Here is a 20,736-nt window from a genome sequence, read left to right as displayed (position 1 = left end):
AAGATGATCATATCAATTCAATATATTTCCTTGCAGTTTTAATTTTTTTTAAGAAATTAACTCGAAAATAATCTAATCCTAAGCAATATTGAATTCACTAATCAGAAATCAGAATCTCTGAAACTTACGAACTTGTTCAAGGACAAAATCCTAACACTAACACCGAAGCAACACTGTTGCTTGGTCTGTTCCGTGTCCATCTCTCATCAATATTTAATTTTCACTTGAGGAACTCTTCCTCCTCCAACAGAAACCCACCAAGTGACTCTCAAGCAAGGTTGCTAACATGTGGGAAAATAGTATGTGTGGCAGGGGAGAGAACGGGGAACGAGGAAGGGAAAGTGAAAGGGAAACTGTATCGTGGAAAATAATTTTTAAAAATAGAATTAAAATAAGAGTGCTACACAGATGCTCAGGTTGAAACAATCAACTGCTACCCCTCTGGAGTGTGAACTTAAAGCATGAGAACAAAAGGCCTTACCTTTTGGAATTTATATACCCCCCTTTGGCGAAGAAACACTGTCGTGATTTCCCACCTATCTGTTGTCAGGAGCAGCTCTTCATATTCTGTCTAAAAGCTACGTATTCAGTTATACGTCTCCCTTTAAATTTGAGTTACTTGCTTGGCTAGCTAGAATGAGTGTTCTGTTGCTTTTAAGCAAATGCTCCTGATAATGTAAATAAAATACATAGCATTCCATATTAAAGCACTAATGATTTTTAGCAATATAAAACACGGTCTACCTTTGCTTTCTGTCATAATCATCAATAGACATCCAATGGTTAAATTCATTCCAAACCTAAAGCCAAACTACAGACAGCTGTATCACTTACATTTCTTCCTATCCATCCATTCCTCTAGCTCTATCAAGTTTATAATCTGCCGCGTCCTCCAAAGACCAAGTCGATACCTAATACGGTGGATCATTGCACGATACATGTTCATAACTGCTCTCAGGTTTGTTCCATGATACAAAGCCTGTAAAATGACAATACAGACAGTAAGGCCTCTTACATTTATATTTAATTTGACTTTGTCTCTTCCATCTGTTTTACCCAATTTCTTACCCAATTTCTTGAACCATGGCTGTAATTTATTAATGCTAATTTTCTCTGTTGGCTAAACATCCACGTTGTCCAGTTACATAATCTTGTTGAAGTTCAGAGAGCTTCATTATTCATTGTAAGATCATCAGCTGTTCATATTTCCTACATAATAACCGTTTTATGATGATGGCAACTAGCATAAAGGTTTCCTAGCTTGAAGTCCAGATTTCTATATTAGATAGCTAAATCATGCAGAAAACAATTCAAAACCGTACTAAGACATAATTCTGTAATGGATGACACATAAGCAGGTCATCTTGGGTCAAATTTTTGTTTTTTCTTTCCTTTGAAAATTGTATATTTTTCATCATGCTAGTATTTTTAGGTTTTTTTGCTAACTTGTAAGAACTCTTCAGAGATAAAGAAACTAACTCCCTTTTGCAAAAAAATACATTTTGCTGCATTAGTTCACCTGTATCTTCCACAATTTCATTTATTGATTGAGTCAATTATTTTACATATTTTCTGATACGTTCCTTTCACTATCTTTATTAATTCATTTTTCTTTTCCAGGTTAACTTTAGATTAATTTTCCTTTTTCTTGACTCAAAAATTAAAAACAACTTATTTTCAATTATTTTTTGAGAAAAGCATTTCAGTTTATGATTTCTCTTTGAATCAGCTATCTTTTGGTGTACTCTGAAAGCGATTTTATCAATGAAAAAAAATCGAAGCAGAAAATCTACAGAGAACTTTCCCAAGACTCCACAGTTAATAAGTTGTACAATTGGTCATGAAGCCAAAACAGAATCTCCAGAAACCACATTATTAACTACATACTATGAATTTAATTTTTTACCCATTCTATGATGTTCTTTATTTTTTCTGAGTATATTTACTAAATTTATGATTGTTCTTTTTTTATTTATTATTTTTAATTCATTAATTACATTTATTATGTGACACAATTTCATAAGTACTTGGATTCTCCCCACCCCTCCCCAAACCCTCCCACCATGGTGGATTCCTCCACCTTGTTGCATAACCACAGTTCAAGTTCAGTTGAGATTCCCCCATTGCAAGCGTATACCAAACATAGAGTCCAGCATCTTATTGTCCAGTCAAGTTCAACGGCCTCTTAGGTATACCCTCTCTGGTCTGAAGACAGAGCCAGCAGAGTATCATCCCGATCAATTAAAAGCTCCAACATACCATCAGCAAAAATTTACATCATTATGGAATTAATTGACATAGTAATGAGTAACCAATATGGTAAAAGTAAATGCGAGTTCTTAACCACCTTCTGTGACCACCTCATTGACATTTATATCTGTCATGATTATTTCTTTTTTCTGTGTAACATGTAAAGATATATTATCATTTTATTCTTCATCTTTGCTTCATTTTGTGGTTTTCCACAAAATTTTAAATGGTACACTTAAATGTGTATTTTTAAATATTTATTTATTTTTATTGCAAAGTCAGATATATAGAGAGGAGGAGAGATAGAGAGGAAGATCTTCCGTCCATTGATTTACTCCCCAAATAGGTACAACAGCCAGTGCTGTGCCCATCTGAGACCAGGAGCCAAGAACTTTTTTTGGGTCTCCCACACAGGTTCAGGGTTCCAAGCCTCTGGGCCGTCCTCGACTGCTTTCGAGGCCACAAACAGGGAGCTGGATGGGAAGTGGGTTAATTCCTAGTGAAGGAACCATATGCCAATAAAAACATATGTTCTAGGTGACATGCAGAACAATGCAATGTTTTTACTATAATAAGGAAAGACCAGAGTGAGAGTTATATTCTATAATGTAGTATAATGACCATGCAGTAATGTGTAGGACCCGGATGAAGTCAAGTTGCTAGGCTTACACCTTGGAGGAGAGCTGTCTGAAAAACAGGATGAGAATCCTTGCCAGACTGGGAAATGGTATGGAAGGGAAGATTTTATGTTCTTCCTCAGGTGATTGAAAGCAAAAAAAAAAAAAAATTTAAAGAATCACTGACAAATCCAAAATATTTCTCTACAGCACCATCTCCCTTCTGAATTCTGGGATCCATATAGTGAACTATCTCCAAGATATCCTAAAGGTTTCTCCCACGCACTCAAAACACAAAGTGTTGGAAACGGGAACCAATCTCCTTTCCTTTCTTTCCCACTGTCAGCGGAAGTCCCTAAAGTCTGTATTGTTGAATCAATTCAAGTTGTTCAGGATAAAAACATGAGACTCATTCCTGACTTCTCCCTCCTCTGTGTCTCTGAATTTGATGAAAGCCCACGTTCGGCTTGTTTGCATTTCCTCCGTCCTCACCCTAAGTTATCAAGCACAGTGCCCTCAATTATTAGAAAAGCATGTCAGTTATTCTCTCTCCATTTTGTTCTCCTTGCCCCCAATTCAGAATTGATAAATAATTTTTTTAATTTACGCATACATACATGACACTGATGCAAAGTCACCCAGTCCCACCACATGAAGTACGAAATAGAAACTCCCTGGCACAGTTTTTAAGAACATTCTTCATTTGATAACTACCATCAGCCTCGACTGCTGCCACTGTTCTCCTAATTATTCCCTCCACTCATAAATATTCTGAGGCCAGCTATCCCTCCCACCAAGCCTCCCTGTCTACTTGACAAAATACCTGACTTTTCACGCCCCGGATCTGATACTAGTTGACAAACACCGTCTAACCGCAACCCTTTGAGTCAAGCAACCTTGTTGTGTGTAGTAAAAGCAGCTAAGATGTAGATTAGCACGCTGCATTTCTAATTTATATGCTCTGAGGTCACACAGCAAGATGGAAACTGGACCAAGGATAGAATAACCAATGACAGGTTAAAGAATACAATGTTGAATAAAAGGAAAACATGAGTGTGTATACAGAAGTGAACACATTTACATGCAGAACTGTGTCACAGGGACCATGAACAGGCTTCATGTTGTTTCCTATCAGATAGTGAAAAGAAATTCATTATTAAATTTTTAAAGGTTTACATGAACTCCAAAATATCAAAGACCATTGACCTCTGCATGTGATACTATCCTGGTAACTTTAAAACTCAGATTTTTTAAGACTGACCCAAATTATTTTTGTTCAACAAACATTATTCAAAGATAATTTCTTTCTAAAGGTAAAAGGTTTTTTTGAATGGTAGGAATAATTCTAATAATTAAACACAGCAATCTCTATGGTCTCGTAATATGTGACTGGAAAGATAATTAAATGCAGCTTCTTTATTTCCAAATACATCCAAACTAAGAGCATCTCACATGAGTCAGTGACATGGCAGAAGGCACTGTCCACAGCAAGAACCCAACAGGATCACTAAGGGAGTCTCCCAGTACAAGGATTACCACCCTACCATTACCCAATGTTTGCTCCATAGTTTCTAGAGCAAAAGGTCTATCAAGAATTCCCTTAACAGCAAATAGGCATAGTCCTAAAACCACTATTTACTACATTATAAGCTTGTCCCACTAGAAATTTGACCATAAGCAAAAACAATTACAACCCTAATAACAAAAACACTATCCACCATACACAATGTCATAGCAATGATGGAATAAAAATGCCAATGACAGAAAACATATGTTATGACCAAGAAAAAGTCATTACTGTTATCTATATTCTTTGAATCTCTAAAAATGTTTTCCATTCTTTTCATCTCAAATTCCATTTCCATACAGAAATTCACAGTTTTCTTTCATAATGTCAACTGTTCTCTCTGATAGCACAACATTTCACAGTTGGATAATGCATCATTTATTGAAAATATAACTTTAAGAATAATTAAAGTATCATGATAAATATCTACAATTACATTTTGCTGATTTAGTTAATCTATTCAGTAGGTATTTCATGAGTGCCTACCATGAGTTCAGTACACTGCAGTTGGTAGCAAACATGACCTATTAATGTCCTCAAAGAGTTTATAATCTACTTAGTCAAAGTAGAAAACCGAATATATACAAACAGTAAGACAAGAAAAAATGACATATAACAAGTGGGTATAATTAGATTACTAGTGATTTCAAATCATATAAGACAGTATATTGTGATATGAATTTTTGTAGAAAATACATAATTTATTCCCACAAAGGTCATATAAATTACACTATCCATGATATACATGTAAACATAAGATCATAATTAAAGAATCACAGATGTGATCGTTACAATATATTAGGAAAATCTTGAAAGACGAGTTGGAACTTATCAGAATATAAGGCGCGTGCATGCTCAGATAGGTGCAATAAGTGTTAGAAAACTATAAGTTTGCATTCTAGCTGTGTCACATAAAAACTGCTTGATTTTGGGCAAATGACTTAATTTCTCTAACCTTCAATATCTCCATCTATAACATAAATATACCAGGTGCAACACAGAATTATTGGAGAGTTAAGTAAATGAATTTTTTTCATTATTAATTACATTGCATTACGTGACACAGTTTTATAGGTACTGCGATTCCCCCACCCCTTCTCAAGCCCTCCCCGGATGGTGGATTCCTCCACCTTGTTGCATAACCACAGTTCAAGTTCAGTTGAGATTCTTTCATTGCAAGCATATACCAAGCATAGAGTCCAACATCTTATTGTCCAGATAATTGTTAAGGCCAGTATTTTGGTATAGTAGCTTAAGTAGCCGCATGCAACACCAACATTCCAAAATGCCATAGTGTCAGTTTGACACCTGGCTGCCCATTTCTGATACGGTTCCCTGTTGATGATCCAGGGAAAGCATGGATATGGTCTGTAGAAGGACACTGTGACTCCAGAAGGACAGCACGCACAGGATTACAATTGATTGGATAATATTTGTACAAGAACTACTGGGTCTGGCGGCGTAGCCTAGTGGCTAAAAGTCCTCGCCTTGAATGCACCAGGATCCCATATGGGCGCCGGTTCTAATCCCAGCAGCTCCACTTCCCATCCAGCTCCCTGCTTGTGGCCTGGGAAAGCAGTCGAGGACAGCCCAAAGATTTGGGACCCTGCACCCGCGTGGGAGACGCGGAGGAGGTTCCAGGTTCCCGGCTTCAGATCGACGCAGCACCGGCTGTTGCGGTCACTTTGGGAGTGAATCATCGCACGGAAGATCTTCCTCTCTGTCTGTCCTCTCTGTATATCTGACTTTGTAATAAAAGTGAATAAATCTTTAAAAAAAAAAAAAGTACAACTGACTGGATATCATTTGTGTGACTGATTGGATATTCGCATGAGAATGGATACCTTTTGTATAACTGATTGAATGTCATTTGTATAAGAACAACTGAGTGTGTACCATTCATGTAACTAAATGGATATCATTGTATGAGGACCGTTGAGTGGACAGCATGTGATGAGCACACTTGGTGGAATAAACAAAACAAAAGGAGTTCCAGACAAAAGTGTAGAAACAGTTGATGGGTTTTGTTGATAGGCCCAGTACTTCCTCCCTTATCCCATATGACCCTCAGTGTATAAAGTCTGATGCCACTAAAAAACTTCGGCTTTTGATCGTCAGTCAGAGTCCATGCGGCTCCGTGCACCAAGTCCATCGCTGCAGGACAGCGACAATGGTCCAAGTGTTTCGGACACAAACACCCAAATGGGAAAACTAGATTCAGTTCTGGGTTCTTCACACTGGCCTGTACTAACTCTGGTTGAGGCAACCATTTGGGGAGTGAACAAGCAGATGGAAAATATTTTTCTCTGTCTCTTTCTATTATTTGGGAAAAAAAGTATATATGGATTGTTTATGCCAAAGTTTTGCAAGCTTAATTAGAATCACATATGTCTACTGTGCATACAAATTAATGTATAAATGTATAGCAATAGACAAGCAGAGAGATTACCACTAACAGAATCAACATGTTGTCAGACTGCAGGATGAATCTGTAGGACTCCTCCCAAAAGAACAAGAAATTAGGCATATACTTCTGCCACATTCTTCTCTTCATGGTTGGTATTCTAAACTGTAGTCCTCAAGAACAAGACATTTTTGATTCTTTCAAATATTTGCCAAGATATTTCCACGCACATTCCGCAGCTGCCCACTCAAAATGGGTCATACTGGTTTCTTTGGAAGATCATCACTGTGGGCATTCAACCCAGCAATTAAGATAACCTCAGAATGCCTACATAGCTTCCCTGAGGGCCCAGGTTTGACTGCCAACTCTGTTCTCTGGTCCAGCCTCTTACTAACGAGTACCCGAGAGGCAACAGATAATGGCTCAAATACATGAGTCCTTGCCAATCACCTGGGAGATCACGGATGAATTCTAGATTACTGAAACTTGGCTCAGTCCAGATTGTGGCAGAAATTTGGAAAGTAAACCATGGTTGGGAGATGTGTGTCATGTTCTCTCTCTATCAAGTAAAATGAAAAGAAAATATTTTTCTAAAGCTTCCTAGGTAGAAATGTATGCTTCTGTGCATATACCTGTGCATGCACGTTTTTATGTAGCACACTTTAAATTGAATATTTACACCCAGGAGTGTTGGAATCAGAAGAAATTTGTGCCATATAGAGAATAAGTAGGCAAAAATGAGAGAACAGCTTTAGTGGGAACATGGTCATCCTCACCGAAGAGAGAGTGATCCCAGATCTGTTGAGCTGAAGATAAACCAGGACTTTTTTCAGAGCTTCTGACTTGGGGAAATCAGAAACTCTCCTCACAATAGGGCATTTGTAACATTTTCTCTCTCAAAGCACACAAGCTGACTTTATCTAATAACAATCTTAGCTGTAGCAACCAGGTGACTATTTAAAATGCTACTTAATGAAGTCTACAGAGAAAATATTAAACACGCCTTGCCTTGGTCATTATTCTTTGATATCTTCTGCGTTCAAGCCATCCCCGGACATGCGCTTGCATGGTTGTGATCATTTTCACCATTCTCTTGTTAATTATGTATTTGTTTCTTTCTCGGAATACTTGGAAGATTTCTATATGTGGTCCGATTCTTTTAACTTTACTGTCAAGTTTATCAGTTCTGTCTGAAACGCTTTTTGTCCTAAAAATAAAATGCAAAAACTGATTTTAGATAAATTTTAGAGTAACCATTTATTTCTGAAAATAAACATGTCTGCAAATGGTTTTAAACAGCTTCAGTGATGAATATATCGGTATAGGAAACATACATACATTTACAAATACAATTCATAACTTTTGAACATGGTAATGAGGTTTTCCAAAGAGTGAACATGCTAGAACACAAGAATCAACCTGATGCATGAAATTAACCTTCTATAGAAAGGAAATCAATCAGAAAATGAATTTGGCAAAATTTAGTCACAACTGTTCAAAAGATATCATTTTCTTATGATAAGGCAAGTTAGCTCAATGATATATCTGTCATCAAATCTATTTTATTCTTACATTTCTTATTTGGTCTCTGATATCCCACTAGCCAAACAGTACCTCTAACTGAATTATAACCTGAATCCTCTCAACATGAAGTTTTGAAGTGTGGTTGTAAGGTCATGGGTTAGAGGTACAACAGAAGACAAAGATGATCAGAGAAACGGTCACTAGTCTACCCAGTGCTGTTATGGATGACCCTTGCAATGCGAAGAAACATGGGAGAAGTTTTTCTACTACGAACAGACCGTGCATGGCTTGGTGACCTGCTGTCTGCTTTTTCTATTTAAATAACCCTTGTATTTTCTGCCAGATTTTTCAAAGTCTTGCATTGTCCAAAGTCTAGCTCCCTTGTGATTGTGATCAGGCATAAAAATGCCTTTTTCTCCTTAACATTTTCATTTCTGCCTCTTGCTTTCACAGCTGCAATTCCACAGAAATGACCAGGTCAGTGTTTCCAACAGGCCACATCTTGCTTCAGAAGTGCACTGTGTGTGCTTAGACTTTTGAATTTCAGCTCCAATTTTCTTGAATCTCTGACTTGGACCAAATTATTCTCAATATCTTTTTTTTTCTTACACTGTTTTGATTTCTGCAAGTTTTTGCTGGGTAGCAAATGAGAGAAATTCACAGCCATATTTTTTTGTGTTTACATTTTCTTCAGTTTGCCTTGAAGTTAGTGATATCTTCTGATTGTCCTATTATATATGTCATCCGAACACCAGTGTAACCTCAATCTTGAATACCAGTTTGAACATCTTTTTATAGAGGACTTTGTGCCAACCAGAACAGAGATCCCTGACCTTCCCACTCCCATGTAACCACAACTGATCAGTGAGATTTTTCAGAAGCAGAATATTCTCTGAAACACTTCTGATGCATCATTAAATAAATCTTGGAAGCTGAAGATGCTGGTTGTGTTGCATCTGACGTGTGCATAGGAAAGGAAGCCCTTTCCTATGAAAGAAGGTTCTGAGCCATTGCAATGTTTTCATGTCCCGGGGCTGACGAAGGGGGGGGGGGTCTTTTGTTTTGTCTTGTTTTTATATCAGTGGCTAGCTCTTTTTCACATTCTCTCAAATGAAAAAAAAATTCATAAAGGAGTAAGTAAAAAATATCATTTTGCTCACCAGAAGAACAGCATTTTAAATATTTCTTTATTCGTGCATTTGAAAGGCAGTAAAGGAAGGGGCGGGGCAAAGAGAAATAGAGATGGAGAGAAATCTTTGATCTACTGGCTCACACTCCAAAAAACTCCAACAGCCAGAGCTAAATCACACCAGAGCCAGGAGCCCAGAGCTTCACTCAGGTCTTCCATGTGTGCTGACGAGACTCAAGTGCTTGGGTCATCATCAGTTCCCTCCAGGACACATGAGTAGGCAGGTAGACCACAAGTGAAGCATCCCAGACTGAAACAGGCACACTGATATGGGAGGCAGGCATCACAAGTGATACCTTAACCTGCAGTGCCATAGAACCCGCCTCCTGACTTGAGGGGCGGGAAGGAAAAGAGGGAGAGGAGAGAGGGAGAAACGAACGGTGAAGAACAAGGCATTGATTTGAGTGTGTCTCCGGGAAATCAAATCTTAGAAACTGAATCCCACAAGTTATACATTGATGGTATTTGGAGGTGGAGACTTGTGAGGTTAATAAAGTTAGAGAAGGTTATCCAGGTTCCCCTTAGTGGAATTCGTGACTTTCTAAGAGAAACTCTGGCACCCTTGCTGTATCTCATCAGGTGATGTCTTACACATCATCAAACAAAAACAGAACAAATTAAACAAAAAAGCTCAGCATAAATGGAGTCAAGTTCTTAGATTGAACAGTCCTTAAAATGGAAAGAAACACAGTTTTTGTGGGGGGAGGAAGGGAGGGGCAGTAGACAGCACTGCAGCATTAAGAGGTAAAGTCAGAGCCTGTGACGCTGGCATCTCATACAGGCACCACTACTGTTCCAGCTGCTCCACTTCTGATCCAGCTCCCTGCTAATGGCCTGAGAAAAGCAGCGAGGATGCTCCAAGTATTTGAATCTCCATCCTTCACACAGGAGGTAGGAAAAAGATCCTGATTGCTGGCTTCCCACTGCAACTATCTGGCGAGTGAACCAGCAGATGGAAGACTTTCTGTCTCTCCCTACAACTCTGACTTTCAATATAAATAAAGGAATATATAAAGATATATTTATGTGTGCACTTATTTATATTTTTATTTCTGTATATATTTTCATATTTAAAGTCAGAGTTGAAGATGCAGGGGGTGGGGGAAGGGAGAGAGAAAAAGAAAGATCTTCCATCCACTGGTTCACTCCCTAGATAACCATGGCGACCAGGGCTGGGATAGGCCACAACAAGGAATCTGCAGCATTTTCAGCTCTCCCATGCAGGGAGACGATGAACATTACTGTGAAAGTCAAAAATTGCTCCGGCACAGGGACTGCCATATGTTCATTTCTTAACGTCAGCCTGGAATCATTAGTTCAAATGCCGCTTGGCTCCAAACTCTGAACTACACACCCAATTGTTTTAAAAACAGCAAAATAAGCAGTTTTAGCCATTCACAGGCTATTTGCTTTGTATGCTCCATAAAATTACACCACATGCCTTGCCTTTTAGCCATCAATAAGACAAACCCTTGGATACAAAAGACTTCAAGCCCCCACCGCCCTTCACAGCTCTCTGACCGGAGACACCAATCTCGTTGTGGAGATGGGATTTCCCCTCCCACAGGCTTCCGTCCCTTCTTCCCCTGTGGGTGGTGTCTTTTCCTGAATCAGACCCAAGATCCTTGAACTCATGGCAATGTTCAGTACTTTTATCTAATTCAGCACTATACTGATGATGTCTATTGGTCAAACTTCAAAATAGAAGGAGATAACTAAGAGAAGAATTTCTACCTCTCTAAGTTAAATATATTACCATCAGAGTCTTACTAAAAGCAAATGCATTTGGGGACATACTGTGGTAAATGATTGCATTGATGGTATGTTAACGCTCTCTTATATCTATATATATCTTTACTAGGTGGCCTGGACAGTCAATTCGCTGAGAGAGGGAGTCCTGTCACCCACCCCATGGAACTGAACCAGGTGGCAAAGAGAACCTAATGGCAATGCCAAATGCCAGCTCTGAGCACATGTTCCTTTCCCACAGAATTTTGTATTGACATAAAGACAAATCAGTAAATCTTGTAGCGGTGGGGACATTTTTTGTTTGTTTCTGCTAAGGGCCATTTGGATACATGGAACATCATTCACAGGCTACATAAAGTTATCAAAGTAAAAATCAGAAAGCTAGATTTAGTGAATCTCAGCTCCCATCTACAGTTGTCTTGGCCAGACCAGACATAACTATTTAATGATGGCCTATGAGCTAGGCCTTTCCCATGTCTGTTTGAAGTCAAGTAGAGAAAAGACATGTGAGACTAGGTGATATTTAATGACCACATGAGAAACAACTTCATATAAAACAACTGAGATTAGTAACCTTATTATAGTAATAGAGAACTGTTCACCATCTATATTTATATGCAAAGAGCAATACAAGGACTGTCAAAATGTTTAAGATATTACTTAAGAGTTAAATCATCTCTGTCAAGTCTTGACACTCACATGAACGCTTTATTGGACCAATTTTTAAAACACTGAGCTGTATCTGTGTCCTCACTATCAATAATATGTCCTTGGAAAGTGATCAGTCAGTAAGTTCTTATGTTAAGATTAGTTGTATCTTCAATAGAATGTGCCACTTCTTCCTACTATGAGACTATTGGCTGTTACTGGAAACTCATGCTACATATATATTATGCTGTTTCTGCCTTTCCTTCACTCTTGCCTAAGTCATAGGTCGGAAGTGGTTTTCTGAAAGAAACACAAAAAGAATTACAGCTTTGTGAAGAGTTCACTTTCATAATGCGTAGAAGAAAAAGAGATACAGATACAGCCTTCATGGTTTAAACTGATACCATAACCATACACCTGCTTGATTAGAGCAAGATTCTGGATTTCAGAAATGTCTTCAAGCAGAAATAGCTGTATGTATCAATCTGCTTAATCTAAGATCAGTAAAATATGAATTAATTATCTGAGTTTGATGAAATACATCCAACCATAATTAATTTCTAATAAAAATAGAGAAACTCTCTTGCTTTCAATAGGTATAATTTCAACATTTTTGCCTTTGCTTGTACAAACTACAATGAAAAATTCTCTGTTATAGAAATGGTTCCAATTAGCCCACAGAAATTTAAGGAATAAAAGACTTAATGAAAAATCTAATATAGAATATAAGTTAATAAATCATCAGTAATAAGTCAAAGATTCAGAACACATGTTAATTTATCTTATCTATAAATTACAGCAATGTCAAACACTATTAAATGCATACATAATGCTTTTACTGAGTTATATCAGTATTTATTTAAGAAGGTTAAATAAAAAGCAGTACTTTTCCTAGCATGTTATAATTGAAAATCAAGTTTGTATTCATTTTTCATGCTCAATATAAGATATTCAAAGATAAGTTATTAAACTAGGTGTGGTATTTCCCATTAAGGCAGATGAATTTCCTTACTATATGAAAATAAGCCCGCTAATTCCTCTTGGAAAAGAGCCTGGCTTTTCGTAGGTTTTTTATGTAATCCATCACCTGATACAATGTCGCTTCCTGACAAATAAGGAATATTAGAAAATTTGAAGATACTAAGAACTGAAATGGGATACTTTTTCCATTATCTACGATACAGATAAAACCTGGAAGGGGAAAATTGGATGGTTTAGAATCCTAATCCCAATTGATGAAGTAGAATAGACAATAAAAATATCTTTGATTAAAGTTACTTTAAACAAATTCACCATTAAGATATTAATTAATCTTCCTGACAGAAGTTCTCACTGATACGTCAGGATAATATGATGCTAGCTTAATAAATCTTACAATATGGACATCTATGCTTTAAGCCAAACCTTTTTTGCAAATATGCAATAAAATTGGCCCAATAAAATTACCTTATGAGTGTGTCTTGATTACTAAGTACAGGACTGAAGAAAAATAGCAACTTTCCCTTCCTCATCAAGAGTAATACTCACAATATTTTATTCTCAGAAAGGAAAAAGGTATCTACTAACTTGTGATAGACTGATAATTTTATCACTGCTCTCCAAAACACTGCAAGCTCAAGCCATTTTTGGTAATTTATTGCCTAGTTCATAACAAATATTTATTTTTAACTCTCAACGTACACATTTATGATGACTCAAGATGGAATGGGTAAACTTTAGTTACTCATATGTCCACTTAATATAATCAAAGAACAGAACACAGACAAACAGAATTAGTTCAGTTTAGCTTCCTTCCTATCTCACATTTATACTCATTTCCAGCATAAAACATCTACTTCTGATCTTCTTTCTTCACTTTGTAGAACCCAAACATGTCTTCACAAAGTATTTAAACTTCCACATATTTCTTAGAAAGCATCTTGTTTTCTAAGGACCTCTTGTATTTTGTATATTTCCTGAAATTACAATAATATCTAAATCTTTTTGAAATAACCGTGCAATCAGAATGCCTTGAAAGTTGCATAACATCATCAAGGAAAAATCGATTGTTATTGGGAATAACATCAGCAAGATCACAGACAAGAAAGGTCTAGCATGCCCCCCTCTATGTAAGATCAAAACAAGAGCTATTTACCTGGAATGTTTGAAGCAGAGCATCAGGGAAAAACGTAGCTATGGCAAAGACCTGGAGGAGTACTGAGAAACATTCTGGCCATATACAGAAGGAAACTAGATAGGCAACATGTACCAGTCCAGCTCTTGAAATTAACTTCAAACCCAGAAAGAGTTCACTTGAGGCATGGGGTATGTCTACTTATCAACAGTTCCCATTCTCACCAGGGACATATAAAACATTTGCACCTAAAGATTCCTGTAGTCCTCATAGGTCTACAGATTGGGAGCTGCTCTGTCCTAGAAACAGAGACAACCCATGATGTATATTCCCCAATCAAGTCTCCTACTACACAACACAATTCTGGGACCACACTCAAATAGGTTCCTTTTGTAAGAAGTTAAATGGGCTAATAGGTCCCCGGTCCCTGGTGAAATTTTCCTACGGAAATATGAAATCTTGCTTCTCCCCCCCCCCCATTTTTGCCTCCCTGGAAAGAGTGGTCCCACCAAAGCTTCTTATTTTACCATAACAGCAACTGGAATGCTGGGTAGAGCCCCTCTTTGGATCTGAAATACCTCCCTGAGTTCCAGTCTTACTATGAAACTTGAAAAGGGTCTGGAAGCGCCACAGGCCTTTGGCTGATCAAAGTCTCAACTTCCATCTCCTTGAATTTTTATCATGAGCAAGCAACAGAGACAGTGCCTGAGATTTTGGCTTATCATGGGAACAGGAATGATGCTGACAATCATAACTTTCTGATGGCCTTGTTGTTCTGAGCAAGTCAGAACAGAAGTCCAGCCTGTGAGTGTAACTACTATTCTATCATTTTTCCCCCTTCTCAAAATTTTGGGCCCAACTGCATGGAGGTGCCAGGTCTGTGAGCCCTGGGGCATGCGGGTCCGAGTGGGGCATGGGTCCTTAGCACACCTATGCGGTAAGCACTGGGTCCCTGAGCCCCGATAGCATGGGGTCTAGTGAGGCCTGCCTGTGTGGTGGGTGCCAAGTGCATGAACCCCAATGGTGGAGGGTCTGATGTGGTCCAGGTCACCAAGTTCAGCTCCTTGGGCCTGTCTGCCAGAATTGGTCCTCCTAAGTGCAAAAGATGGAGTAGTGGACAGATGTCCCAGATCCACATAGAGGATATGCCAGCCTACTGGGGCCTGCAGAGCACATCTGGTACCATAGTAGAGGAAGAACAGAACAACCTGAACAGCTACCCCAGCCAAACAATGACAGCAAAAATCTGGGTGAATGGAGACTGTAAGGTCAACTCTTTCAGCCAATGAACATTGGAAGGGATTCCTTATCCTTGGATTGGGAAGACTGACAACATTTCAGAACTATCAAAACACCTGGCAGAACCTCTGGAGCGTACGCCACAATGGGGAACCTGGATTATATTTGGTGGCCGTTCCCCATCCCTGGGTACTAGGGCAGTTGGGAGGCTGGGTGTGGCTTCTCCCCTTATTTCCATCCTTTCCCCAGAGACAGGAAGAAGAAATAGAAAATATGCAAACAATGATCACACCTACTTTTCCCCGACCCTCAAGCCTTCCTACTCTGATCAACAATATAAAGACCATCAAAAATAATTTTTTAAATTATATTTTAAAAGATGCCACTTCCACCATTTTCTTGGTTCTTTCCTTCGTTTTAGACCCCTGTTGTCACTATGACAAACCTCTTTCTCAAATAAACTACATGTAACACACTGAAATTACTCACAAGAAAAATTTTCTTGTGTCACACAAGAATCGAGATTAATGCTGCCTTTCAAGTTGAATTCCCCAAAACACTTTTAATTAGCAACTACCCAGAAACTTATCCCAATTCTGTAAACAATTGGGATAACTCTGCTTACCTTTCCATACACCCAGGAAGTGCTGGAGCTGCATGGCCTCAGTGGTTCATCCTATCAAGGTCCCCAGGAAACAGCCAAGCATCTTATTCTCAGAGGTCTGATCTTCTGAAGCACCAGACCAAGCAGTCCTTGCTCTGAGCATCCTCTTGCAGCCCCAAGATACAGTCAGATGGCATGTTCTCAGGAAAGCTGAGGTCATAGGAAGTAGCCAGGTGCACCTGCCCAACCCCCCTTTGACTCTAGGATGCAACTAGGTGACATCAGTCAACACTCACTACAAGAAGCAGCCACAAGGCCTGCATGAAATGGCCAAGGTCCTAAGCAGAAGATGGATGATGTGCCTGCATGCATCAACCCTGAGAACATATGGAAAACTGAGCCAAGGCAAATTGAAGTTATATCCCTGTGAAGTCACCCGCACAGCCATCAGGGACATGTACTCCATCTGGGACCATCGGAGTTATCAAGCTCACAATATAGCCAACAATCACTGACAGAGATCCCAGGGCACACATGTGAAATAACCCCCACATAAACCAGCCTCAGAGACTGACAGATGCGAAGCCTCTGCTGCCGCACCAGGCATACCTAACCTACATGGGCTCAGCAGAGCAGCCACATTCCCATTGCAACTGACAGAAATCAGCAGGCACCACACACCCAGAGTCACCAGAGCACAATTTGCCTAGGAGAGCCATATCTTAGCTGCTAATGAAGTCTCACAACTCTTCCAGCCTAGGCCAATCAGACATCTGCAGACATTTGCAATATTGATTGCACTTAAATAAGCCACTCAGACACTGCACTGTAACACCCATCTGGAACAAAACCCAACACAGCCTACTTTTCACTGACACTCTCAAATATATAACTGGAAGGAAAACCACACTATAATGTTATAGAGGTGACTGATATGTTATGCATAAATATTCACATAAAGACATAAAAAGAATGTAAAAACAATGAAACATGATGTTTGCAAAGGAACACAACTGTAGTAACAGATAACAAAAAAGAACAGACAAACCACATGAGAAGGAATTCAAAGTAATGAGCTCAAAGGAACTCAGTGAGAGAAGATATTGTAGATGGACAACAATGAAATTAGGCAAATCATGATATGAGCGAGAAATTCAGCAGTGCAATAAAAATCCTATAAAAGAACTAAACACAAATCTTAGGGCTAAACAATTCAATAAATGAAATTAAAATACAAGAAAAAGTAAGAACTCCTGAGCTTGAAGGTAGATGTTTTTTGAACAAGTCACACAAAATAAGAAGATAATAAAAAAGAAGGAAGTATATAGCTTTATGACACTAATAAGTGACAGACATTTACATTTTACAAGTGTCCACAAAGAGGAGGAAAATACAGAAAAATTTACTCAGGAATAAATAGGGTGAGGACAGGCTACACAGGTGGAGAAGGATTTGCCGAGGAGAAGCAGAGAGGGCACGATCCCAGAAAATAGGAGAGGACATGCCACAGCAGAGGGACACCTAAGACCAGGGGACACGGGGACAGTTGAGCAATGTTGCAGAGAGCAGATACCACAGCAGTGATCAGAGCACCAATGGCCAGGTGGGAAGGGGAGTTCCCCAGGAACTCAGGAGGTGAACTCAGCCAAAGAATTGCGGGTACTGCTAATCTGTTTAATTTCAAATACAAGCAGAAGCAGAGTGGTAGAGTTCAAGCAGCTGGGTGTGGGAACAAGGTAGATACCACAGCCAAACTCCACCAGTGCCATATTGGATACCATTCTGAATACTGTGGCAAAGTCTCGGGGGGCCGGGGGTGGATGGCAATGGTGAGCTGTATCAGCACTAAGCCAGGGAGAGTTCACTTTTGGCTCAAGGCATTGTACCAGTTCCACTTGGAAAACAATACCGATTCAACATTCAACAGAGTCCATCCAAGACAACTCTGGGTTGCACACAGACGTAATTACTAGGAGGTCCAGGTTCCAGCAAGAAGAGGAAAAACAAAACAAAACATACAACTGGCAGTACTAAAAACCCTGTATTCTACATTAAACCACAGCCGGTACCTCCATAATTCTAGGTACTGTTCAAGCCACAAGTGAAAAGAAGTCTGAATAGGCAATGCTGAAGACACAATCTGGGAGTCAGGGTTGTGGAGATGGTGGTAGAAGCCTGGCGTAGCAGCCTAACCTGAAACTTGCTGGAGGGAGTGGTACGAGTGACAGAAATTGAAGAATCGAGCACTGATTAGGAACAGTAAAGTCAACCTATAGACCTGTGGACAACACAGCTTCAATACCAGCTCCAAGGAAAAGAATCTGCGAATCAGAGTTGCAAAGGCCAAGAGCAAAAGAAGAGAGATAGGCACAATGAATGAGGTTACTGACGCCTCCCCCACAAAGGAGCAAAAGTCTATGTCAACCTCAGAATTAACTGAGGAAGACATCAAAGAACTGCCAAAGAATTTAGCACAATTATTTAAAAAGCCCCTTAAACACAATGAGAAGCACATGCAAAAATTTGAGGAATTTAAGGAATATGTTATACAGGAAATAGAAACATTGCAACATGATCAAGCTGAATTATTACAAATGAAAAACATAATACATCACATTAAATATTCAATATAAAGCCTCAATAGCAGAATGAATGAGACGAGAGAAAGAATCTTAGATTTGGAAGACACCTGGTAAGAATGCTGAGACAGTCAAAAAGCTAGAAGAAGAACTGAATCAAGCTACCAAAACCATCCAGGGATTAAGGGACACCATCAAAAGACCAAACATAAAAGTAATGAAAGTTTCAGAAGGTGCAGAAAAAGAAGCTGGGTTAAAAAAAATGTGCTCAATGAGATACTAATTAAAAATATCTCTAACATGGAGGAAGAATTGGGAAACAATTCAAGAGGGGCACAAAACTGTTTCAAAAACTGAGTCAAATCAAAACAGTCTGGTACTGGTACAGAAACAGAGAAGGTCAATGGAACAGAACAGAAATCCCAGAAGGGAGCCCCAAAATGTACAGTCAACTAATTTTTGACAAGAAAACTAAAAATAATCCAGGGAAAAGGTTTAGTCTCTTCAACAAATGCTGTTGGGACAATTGGGTATCACTCTGCAGAAGTAACAAGGAAGACCATCACCTGTCACTTAATAAAAAAATCACCTCTAAAGTGATCAAGAACCTAAATCTGCACCCAGGAACCATCAAACTAATAGAGGAAAACTAGTGAAAGAGAGTACAAACTATCAAAGGAAGCACTCTGGAAGATTTGGCATTGGTAAAGAGTTCTTAGAAAACTCACCAGAAGCATGGGCAGTCAAAGGCAAATTAAACAAATTGGACTACATCAAACTAAAAAGCTTCTGTATAGCAAAGTAAAGAAGCAACCAACAGAATGGGAGAAAATCTTTGCACACTGTATAACTGATAGGGACTAATATCCAGGATTTACAAAGAGCTTCAGAAGTTCAACAATGCAAAACAAACAACCCTGTGAAGAAATGGGCAAAGAAAATAAGCGTCCATTTACAAAAGAACTAATTTAAATGGCTAATAGACATATGAAAAAATGCTCAGGTTCCTTAGATACCAGGGAAATATAAATAAAAATCACTTTGAGGTTCCACCTAACTCTAGTGAGATTAGCCTAAATTCAGAACTCTACTAACAATGCTTGTGGACATGGATGTGAAAAGGGTACCCTACTCTAACGTTGTTGGGAGTGTGGGCTAATACACCACTACGGAAGGAAGGCAGTTTGGAGAATGTGAAGACAACTTAAAATTGACCTACTCAGGGGACTCAGCTATCCCCCTACTTCTGGGAATATATACAAAGGAAATGAAATCTGCATGTAAGAAATTGATCTGTAATCTTGTATTTACCACAGCACAATCTACAATATCCAAGACATGGAAATAATCTAGATGCCCACTGAAAGAGCAGTGGATAAAGAAACTGTGGTAAATCAACTCCATGGAATATGACTCACCCATTAAAAAGGATGAAATTCCATCAGTTGCAGCAAATGGTCCCAGCTGGAGACCATTATGCTCAGTGAAATAAGCCAATCCCAAAAGGACAAATATCATATGTTCTCTTTAATATAAGGCAAACTTCATGCAAAATACAAGATCAGTAGATATATAAGTAAATATGTATATACATATAGTCATGTAGAGGAACTATATAATGCATACTAGCATACTGAGAAGCGAAGATATATTGTAGTATGTACCTCTACTCCAAAAACTATGGATTTCTAAAGAAATTGTTAAATATATCTTGACAATAGAATGCTGGACTTTCTGTCATTCTCCATACCTCCAATATCATGACACACTAATATAGCTTAATGATAGACTTGTGACTGTTTCTGAAGAACTCTATTATTATAATAGTATAGGGGAAAGTTTAGAGCAGAAGGGAAATGCAGAAGAGTGGAAGAGGAAATCCCCGATCCTAAACAACTGTGTTATGAAAGATAACTTTAAAAAAAAAGAAAACAAAAACAGAAATTTACTCAATGAAATAAATGCTAAAAAACTTTCCAAAACTTGGAAAAGATATTCACATAAAGAATCAGAGTACAGTATAGTCACACTGCTAAAAACATAAGAAAACAGAATTCTACAAGCATAAGAGAAAAATATCAATTTTCATACAAGGCAATCCCTACTAGACCAATATCAGGTGTTTCAGCAGAGATCTCACACAGCATGAAAAAAAAAGATGATACATTTGAAAGAAAAAAGGCACAGTTATGAAGAAATGAACAAAGTAAGGTCAAAGAATGATAGGGAGAGAAAGGAAAGGAAGAAAAGAGT

At 38.5% G+C, this 20,736-nt stretch overlaps 1 protein-coding gene across 3 annotated transcripts in view; it reads right to left on the bottom strand.

Moving 5' to 3' along the window:
* IQCM (IQ motif containing M) overlaps window positions 1-20,736 on the bottom strand; it is a 420,838-nt gene that overhangs the window by 160,861 nt on the left and 239,241 nt on the right. For all 3 annotated transcript variants that reach the window (XR_009245823.1, XM_058666784.1, XM_058666785.1), the window contains exons 9-10: window positions 7,847-8,045; window positions 835-979 (exon numbers count right to left, since the gene is read on the bottom strand). Coding sequence is in view for 2 of the 3 variants with exons in the window: in XM_058666784.1 (XP_058522767.1) it covers window positions 835-979; window positions 7,847-8,045 (344 nt within the window). In the remaining variant the exon portion in view is untranslated. The remainder of the gene's footprint in view (window positions 1-834; window positions 980-7,846; window positions 8,046-20,736) is intronic.

This window comes from Ochotona princeps, chromosome 7, assembly GCF_030435755.1.
Source record: "Ochotona princeps isolate mOchPri1 chromosome 7, mOchPri1.hap1, whole genome shotgun sequence".
Classification (NCBI taxonomy): Eukaryota; Metazoa; Chordata; class Mammalia; order Lagomorpha; family Ochotonidae; genus Ochotona; species Ochotona princeps.
Note: the sequence above shows the minus strand (reverse complement) of the source record. Positions and strands in the feature narration are given on the sequence as shown.